The 9,181-nt window shown below is 40.1% G+C and overlaps 1 protein-coding gene across 1 annotated transcript in view; it reads right to left on the reverse strand.

Annotated features, from left to right (window-relative positions):
• The window catches only part of MUC2 (mucin 2, oligomeric mucus/gel-forming), a 66,429-nt gene extending 57,569 nt beyond the window's left edge, over window positions 1-8,860 (reverse strand). Inside the window, exons 1-9 of the mRNA XM_033138417.1 lie at window positions 8,741-8,860; window positions 7,206-7,470; window positions 4,629-4,743; window positions 3,737-3,827; window positions 2,943-3,052; window positions 2,440-2,656; window positions 1,914-2,039; window positions 776-893; window positions 96-234 (exon numbers count right to left, since the gene is read on the reverse strand). Of these exons, the coding sequence (XP_032994308.1) occupies window positions 96-234; window positions 776-893; window positions 1,914-2,039; window positions 2,440-2,656; window positions 2,943-3,052; window positions 3,737-3,827; window positions 4,629-4,743; window positions 7,206-7,470; window positions 8,741-8,810 (1,251 nt within the window). The 5' untranslated portion in view covers window positions 8,811-8,860. The remainder of the gene's footprint in view (window positions 1-95; window positions 235-775; window positions 894-1,913; window positions 2,040-2,439; window positions 2,657-2,942; window positions 3,053-3,736; window positions 3,828-4,628; window positions 4,744-7,205; window positions 7,471-8,740) is intronic.
• Window positions 8,861-9,181: the final 321 nt, after the last annotated feature.

The raw sequence follows: 9,181 nt of genomic DNA on the forward strand, positions 1-9,181 counted from the left end.
GCCCTTTCTCATTCACATGCACTCTATAGGAAGGTTACCCTACCCCACTGTGGCATAATTCCTTCGACCAGAGCAGAAGTGTCTGGTGCACATACCTTGCTCAGCACATAGTAGCAGTCACCATGGAAGGTGTACTTCTTTCCATCAAAGGTAGTAATGTGAGATCCTCCCTCCACTGCACATTTACTGGGACAGGGTAAATCCTGGCATATCCATCTACCTGATTGGCAGGTGCTGTGAAGACAGACAAGAAATCAAAAGCGGGACCTGGACGTATAGAAATTACAGTATACAAGAAGTACCGGCACCTGCACCACAGCAGTGGAGCCACTAAAGGAGGTTGATTTGGAAATGAGTCCATAACACTTTCGGACCTTATAACCTCTTCTTTTTCAAAACATTCCAGATTCAGCAAGCCATAAAGGTGCGGATGATACATTGCAAAGTGGCAGCAGCAATCCCCTTTTCTCTACCCCAAGAATGATGTTGTTGTTGTTGCTGCTGCTGCTAAAATATGCTTTTACAATTAGAGATTTAGGCTCATATAACAATATCAGATGGATACATAATTGGTAATGCTGGGCAATTTTTCACCGGGGCTTGCTAGAACAAGTCGTCTATGTTTTAGCATAAAATGATACTGTGTCTTAGCTATGAAAGCCTGTGACGGTACAAGGTGTTTGCCCAGACATTCACATCCCTACAAAAATCCTTTAAGTGACAACTCTGAAATAAAAAAGCTATAATTACTCTCAGAGGGCACAGATAGGCTTACCAGCTTTCACAGTCATTGGTGATGTTTTTACCAGGGGGAAATAATTGCCCACGAAGTTTGCAGTAACACTGGCTCGTGGCCACACAGCCTTTCCCAGTGATATCATCATATACTGTGCCTGCAAAACAAAACAAAAAGATGCTCATAGTTCATGACAATCCAAGGCTGCACACCTTAGCATACTTAAAGAGGAACTGAATAGGATCTAACCCACTACAAGACTGGAAGAACTCTTGGGGGATATAAATTCTCAACAAAACCTCTAAGCTAATGATAGAGGTTAGCCTACCCATCCAGAGAATGGGTTGATGCTTTTGCTGGGGCTCCTAGCAGAATATACTTCCGGCCTAACCCTGACAAATATTTGTATTTATCTGTAATATTTCTATCCCATATTTCTCAAAAAAGCTCATGGCAGCAGATTTATTTTCTTTCTTTTTTGATATACACTTTCTTTATTATTATTATTATTATTATTATTATTATTATTGACATCCATCAATGTACTGTCAGTTACATAATTTACAAATTTTCCATATTGTACCTTCCATAAACTAATAAAGTATTTAAAAACAGAAACTTCATGTCATTTTTCATCATTCATATAACTCATTCTCTTTTATCGCCTCACAAATAAACTATACAGCACTATTCCAATTTACTTTAAAAGTATAATCACAAAACAAAATAATAATAAATAATAAAAAGTTACTCATAAAAGACCAGCTCCCTTTCATGTTTTTCTTCTTTAGCGCCCTCGCCTCTTCAGGGGAAATCCACTTAGGAGTTTTGGGTTCTAATAATCCTTTGTACTTTTCCCAAACCCTATATAATGCATTTCTTATTATATGTCCCGTAAATCCTTTATGGACTCTTACTTTGTCATACTGTAGATAGGCATGCCAACCAAATAAAACCTAAATTACTCAATTTTATTATTCAATTAAAACCTAAATTACTCTCACCAAATTCAGTGAGGTATTATTCCTACTAAGTGTGCTTGGAATCAAACTGGAGTAGCCCTGAGAGGTAATTTAGCCACTTGGCCATGGCCACCCAAGTTAAGTTGGGATCTGAACTTGGGTTTCCCATTTCTAAGCCCATTGTTGTATCCACTAGGCCACACATAAATTGTTACCTTCAGGGCAAAAACAGCCATCCATGTAGTGTTCTTCACATAGTTTGCTGATCCCCAGGTGTGAACAGGTGTCCATACAGGGTGAGCCACTTTCCAGGTAGATCATGTTTCCAGGACATGACTTAGCTAAAATAATGAAAGAAACAGCACTAACTATATGCAAACGTTGGTGTGAAATTAGGGTTCAATCAAAAGAAAGACAATCCAGGCAGCTAAAACCACAATCCTAATTAGTATCAGTTGGATTTAAATACACAATTTACTACGTTTCTTGTTCTCTGTTCTTCTTGCCTCTCCAGCATGAAAACAATTATTCAAAAACTCTTTCCACCAAAATCAGTGGGAAAGCTCTCCTTGGCTACTATGAGAAAACAGGATTGAATCCCAAGACTGCTGTTTGGAAATTAACCTCAAGGATGGGGACCTTTCAAGATCATTTTGAGTTACATGAATTTAAAGAGAGATTTCACCCTCCCCTGTTAAACGTTCCTGGCTGCATCTTAGATGAACCCAGTTAATCACTTACGACACAGGTGTGATGTCCTCCAGTTCTGAGGATTGCCACCAGCATGGGAACACTGACGGGAAAACTCTGAGATGGTGCTGCAAAGGCAGAAGGAGTCCTCGGTGTGCTGGCAAGCACATCTGTCCTGCATGCAGGCTTGGATATACTGTTCCAGATTCAGGCGGGACTGACAATCCGCAAAAGCCGGAGCAGTCAGCAGCTTCTCACACTCCTCACGCTAGAAATAGAGGAAAGTGCAGTTTAACAAGGCCCCCCAAGCTCTGTTTCAGTTTCCAAAGTGTCCCTATGTAACACAAGGAAGAAGGTCCAGACTTTTCACAAAAGTCTATGTTTGTACAGGATAATCCATTCTTATTCTCCTTTCCTCTATCTTACGATTCAGAGCAAGAATTGGGAGCATCATAAAGTGGTTGCATACCTTAGTACACACTTGCTATTTCTCTAACAGAGACGGGTAACTCTATTCCTGGTATGTACTGTATAGCACAGTTTTCAAAACTTACATGTTGGTTGCAAGATTCAATAGGTTGTGTCTCATCAGGGTCTTCACATACTGTATTGGGTTTATTAATCTTCTGTAGGTTTCCAAATGTGATTGGATTGTAGCTTAGTCCTGTGAGAAAGAGTGAACAGCATGTTGTATTATTCCCGTTAACCAGAACAAACAGCATCTTCGTTTTGCTCTCAGTGTCACAACCAGAGCTTAGAGGCATAATTTCAAACCAGATGGTACTGTTCACTTACTATAGATTACTTATAACCTTTAAAGTTTTAAATTAAACACTTTTTTGTTCATACGTCAAAGATTAATTGAAACACGCTACATTTTGAATGTTTTCTATATTTTAAACCAATGCTTACAGGAGAATTCATGAATTTCTGGGCTTTCACAATCTGTACAGTGAACTCCATCAATCATTTAAACATTAAGCCACCCTTATCTGACAAATGAACACCAGGTTAAATAGTGTTTTGGACAATCTCCAAATCTGCTTTTGTTAATTTAGGGTGATGTCCAACCAACATCAGTCATATGCAGAGCAGACCTTCTGAAATAAATGAATATGTTACATAATTTCCTTGATTTCAGTGAGTATGACATAGTTGGATGTCACCCACAGAATTCATTCCACATTTGTGGGCAAAGCTTTTAGAAACAGTATGCATTTTAATCTCTCTGTACTTTTCTAACCACTCAGTACAGAAACCATTGCTTTGTTCTCACCTGTGCATTTAAACTCCTCATATTCTGTAACTCATTACAACAATCATTTCTCTATAATGTTATCCCACTTACCATTGGAGAGAAATTCATTGTAAACCTGCTGGCCGTTATAATCCCCGCAAAGACCACAAGTACCGTTGTTAAACTTGGTGTCCAGTTCAATCTAAATTGGAAAAGGGAAAGCCAATGGAACACATCAGCTATTGTAGCAAAGAAATATGTAAAGTTGTCTTTTGTTGAGTCAGACCATTGGGATACTGAGCCCAGTATGGCTGCTCTGACTGACATTGGTGATCCAGTGTCTCAAGCATATGATTTTTCCTTTCCTGCCACAGGAGATCCTTTAACCAGAGATGTCGGGAGTTTGATTTGGGATTCTAAGGTGACAAGCAAGACAACTGCTTTAGAAAAAAAAAGAGGCCAAAAAGGAAAGGCCAGGTTCAACTAATGAGTTCTGCTACTGGAGGCCAGTGGAAGACTTCTGCTAGCAGAATAGGGCTTTTGGCTCCTCTCCTAGCCCACTCACTGCCATGCCTCCCCAAATTGGCTTGCAGGGGTTGGACAGAGCATCCACGACAGAGCATGGGGAGAGAAATGGGGAGATCATTCTGACTAGTAAACTGAAATGCTTGCACTGACAAAACTATCTTCTTAGTGCTACACTGAATTCTTCCCAGAGGACTGTATTCAACTAAGCCCTACTCAAATTAATGAACCTAAGTTAGTCATGTCCATTAAGTTCAACAGGCTTACTCTAAGCAGGACTAGCATTGAATTCCAGAGGAGTTGTAGAGCAGCCACCAAGAATGGTTCTCTACTTTCCCTTGCAGTCTAGAGGGTTCTGTTGGGTGCTCTTAATCACAAGACAGGGACATAGGGCAGAAATTGGTCACTTGAGTGAGCTGGGCCAGAATCATAAAACCTATACCAAAGTATCAAAATAGAAGCTGAAGGCCACACATACCATCAAAGCATCTTCTCTGTTCCATATCAAAACTAGGCCCACTCTGGCATAGAGTTTTGTATACATATCATTCTTCTCAATCAGAATACCAGAATGATAGTATGGAGTCCTTGCACTATAGGAAAACAAGTCATACAGAATTTTTATTAGATTCCATTGCAAGCAACAGCTCCAGCATTAAATGAGAAAGCACACCTTTGCAGAATTTCTCAGATCTATTTTACAGCCCTTATACCATTCCAGTATGTTCCCCACTTCCAGTCTAAAATGAACATGAATACACAGAAATAAGCAGAACCTTATTCATGGCCTGTTAAAATCTGTGAGGTTTATCTCAGTTTCTGCATTCAAGTTTCAGCATTCGTCTAAGAAAATGGATGGTCAAATTTTACTTGCCAGTTTAAGAGGGTGCTTATTTTAAATATTTTATTTATTATTTCAATGTTTCCAATGGAAATTTCCTAGTCATCCTGTGCTTTAGATTTTACAGTGTCACTAGTGCTTATTAATACAGGTTCCTAGAGACTCAAGCCTTGGCTGAAGATCTTAGAAACGTAGGAAGCTGTCCAAAGTCAGACAATGGGTCTATCAAGCTCAGTGTTTTTTACAATGACAGGAGTCTCTCTTAGCCCTACCTGCAGGTAATGAGGACTGAATTTGGGACTTTCTGCATGCAAAGCATAGGTTTAACCACTGAGATACAGGCCTTTCCACTGATGGTAAATGACAAAGTGTGCAACTGAAGGCCCAGAGTTGCAATGTGACTCCAAGTTAAAGGTTTCCTTATGAGTAAGGGTACTCCTCAAGACAAAGGGCTCTTGGAACAATCTTAACCACCTGTAGCTAGGTATCCATGTGGCCTGAGATGCCATAAGCTAAGGTTACATCAACCCTTCGCTTGAGACTCCCAGTAGCTAGAAAGTCCCTGTGAATTACTCTACCTTAAATTATGTTTCCTGTGTTACTGGTCCCTGGATTGTTACCTGCTGATGCTGTCCTTGGATCATGTTTGAAGTCAAATTGGTTCCCTATGCCTGACCTTGGTTTGTCCTTGACTCTGCTGGCATGACGTCTCCTACCATTGTCTGGTGAGCTTATATGCAGGTGTAGACTTTGTGGATCACAGTCTGTACAGGTCGTATGTATCCAGAGTAGGGTGGGACGGGTGTAGCAGTATTACGTAGATGATTCCCTTAATATGGGACAGGGCTTGTGTGCCTCTAAACTCCCTTTACAATGAATGGGATTATGAGGAAATCAATACTTGATAGATTGACCACCTCCACCCCAACACACCTCTTGATTTTAACTGAAGTGCCCTTTAGACGAAGTTCTTGCTACACAAGAGTTATATTTCCAAAGCAGGATATTACTGCATAAGTGGTTTTACTCATTTCAGAGCCTTTGTTGCAGAGTAAAATGTTAGTCAACCTAAGAATAGTGGAACAGGTCACATTACAGAAAAAGGAAAATATTAACATTCACTATGCGAAGGAATATTTGTTTCCTTAAGCCAATTACCCAACATTTGGCATGGATTTCAAACACAATAATCTGGTGTGGAATGTCCTTCTGACTACAAATTACTACTTTAAGAAGAAAAACCATGATCCATCTCAGCTATGATAGGTTTGGAAAAACAACGAAAGTTCACAAAGGCCAAACTGAACTAGCCCACCAGCAGGCTAAAAGTGTCATTTTCACATGGTGTTCGCATAGCTAGGAGAGCTGCTTCCTCCTTCATCTCCAACATAAATAGGGACAGGTATATTGTAGTTGTAGCCCTTCACTGTAACTGGGCATGTGGTCAGTGTGTACAGTGAGACTTGGGGAAGCCAGGAAACATAACAGTCAATGCCTTGTTCTGGATGTCTTTTTGTTAAGGGAGATCACTGTTTGTGAAGTATAAGTAAAGAGGTGAAAGATGCCAGAGATAGCCATGAAAATAATCAGTTTTTTAACAACCCTGGATTTCAAGTTTGTGCACATTATAAAAAGAAATTCATAGTATAAGTATTGATTTTCCATTTTTGTACCTTGTTTAAATAATAATTCCTACTGGTGGTTGTCTCTGGCACTTTGCACCTTTGCAGTTACATTTCAAAACTGGACTGTAAAATACTGCACATTAGCAGCAGTGCTGGGGGAATTGCTCACAATCTTAATGGTCCCCTGCTCATCTAATAAAATTTGTAGGTAATTATGTCATTGGGAGCTGGAGGCTGAATTCATGGAATGTGCAAAATCTCACTGAAAAACTATCAAAACTAGCTTGGCTTCCCTTGACATTTCTGGAGATGTTGTAGAAATGTCACTTGGTCTTATTAAAAAAAACCACCCTTTTTTACTTCCTTGAAATTTCCTCAGAAGTTTCACCTGAAAAACTTCGAAAAGACAAGATTTCAGTAGCAATACTCCTTAAAATCTATGCCCTGACTTTCTACAAAATGCATTTCCCTCAAGTTTATTTTGAGTGGCGGGAAGTTGTTGCGACAATTAACATTATGAGCTTTTTGTGAAAGAACTGTGACTAAACACTGGAAGCCTTAGAAGCATAATAATATGGGAAGAACTTACATTTGCCCATCCACCACCACCATCTTGTGAGTGAGGTAGATTGTAACATCCTTAATTGTGATAAGGACATATTGAATGTCAGGGTGCCCTTGCTGATTCAGCTCACGCTGGATATGGACAGAGAACTCCTGGTAAGATTCACGGCAGTCAGAAACAAAGTTGTATTCACAGACACCAGGAAACTGATAGAAATCTCCATCAAAAGTTTTGAAGTGGTTGTTCCCCCAAGTACTGCAGACATAGTGGCCATGGCTAGAAGTTCTTCCTGAAAAATGAGGACAAAGCAACCACTGAGTGCAATCATGGAACAATAAAGCAGAAAAATGACACATAAATAAAAACAAGCCATAAAATCCAAAGAGCTTCTGAGCTTCAACAACCAGGATTAAACGTTGTACTGCAATGTTGGTATTTCATTTTTTATAGTTACTGATGCAACATATCAAGCAATATGTACACTTATGCTCTGAAAAAGGCACACACATATTATTGAGCTTGGTGCTACAGCAAGATCTTTGCCATAAAGCTGTGAAACATAGGCACCTTGGGACACAGGTGAAGTGCTGCACACTAATGCAACAATTACATGATTTCTCTGGTTACCATTTATTTATCCACCAGCATAGCTTGGGTCGTGCAAAACAACCGAAGCACTTCTAGTAAAGGTTCTGCCAGTCACACAGAATCTCCTACTTTTAATTGAAAATAAAATAAGTTCCTCTACCACATATGCCAGCTGACTCAACTTTATATCCATAAATGATGGGGCCATTTAGCTTCCATTTCCAAAGAAAGTTCTACACCATCTGCAGGTCTTTGGTACTTATTCTCTCTGTGCAAAACCTGTGGATTCTTCTAATCCATGAGGATCTGCTGTTGCAAAGCCCAGTTGAGCACCTGTAGCTGGGCCTTGCTTTTCTAACGAACAGATGAAAGCAACAGACTTCCTCAGGTGGTGGACTCTCCTTCACTGGAGGCTTTTAAAGCAGAGGTTGAGTGGTCATCTGCCATGGATGCTATGCTGAGATACCTGCATTGCAGGGCATTGTACTTCAGGGTCCCTTCTACAGTTCTCTGCTCTATGATCTATGAACTATAATGGCAAATCAGTATTATAGTGCTGAAAGAGCCATCAAGATAATCTAAGGCAACAAATTACTCCAGCCTGTGGTCCTCCACAGATGTGCTGGCTGGAGGTGATGGGAGTTTGACCCCAGAACATCTGGAGGATACCAGGCTGGTAAAGACTACTGTACAACATCTTTCCCCTCCTACCACAAATTCCCTGAGGCAGAATCACCTATGCCTTAAGTCTGCCAGGATATTAATTCACATCATCCAGAATATTATATGTTATAAGCAGAGAGCAGAAGCACCCAGTGCTCACCATACAGACTACTTTTCATATCCTCAAAAAACTTATTGATTAGCCAAGCAATTTAAATATTTTACTTGTTGCACATTGCACCAGCCAGTGAATGTTCCCCAGGCTTCCCCACTGGACAATCCTACAGTATCTCCTTTAAAAGTCTTACCTTTTCTAACTTCAGTTGCATAGCAGATGGCCAGCCATAGTGTCAAAAGGCTGGTAAGCCTTAGCCCCATGGTGGCTAAGAGGGAAGGACAGAAGTCCCTCTATAGCCATCCTTTATATAATGTCCATTGGTGCTATTCATGCTACCATAGGGGAGGAGATGGAAGGTGAGGAGGAGTGGTCAAAATGGGTACAGTGTTTGCTGAGATTAGAAAGTAAACAGAGGTGAAATTTTCATTGTAATTCCTGTAATTCAGCATTGAGGAAATAGTATAATATTGATTCAGTTATCATGCAAGTTTCCTTTTTTATTGCCCTTTTGCATTTCTCTGAAAGGGTGTCTGTCTTCCTTCAGTCACACGCAATGTCAATGTGCAGCATCTCCTAGCTGTAGAAAGTACTTGAACAATGTTAAACTAAATGAAATGCAGCCTGTGATTCC

The sequence above is a fragment of the Lacerta agilis genome, chromosome 1 (assembly GCF_009819535.1).
Source record: "Lacerta agilis isolate rLacAgi1 chromosome 1, rLacAgi1.pri, whole genome shotgun sequence".
Lineage (NCBI taxonomy): Eukaryota > Metazoa > Chordata > Lepidosauria > Squamata > Lacertidae > Lacerta > Lacerta agilis.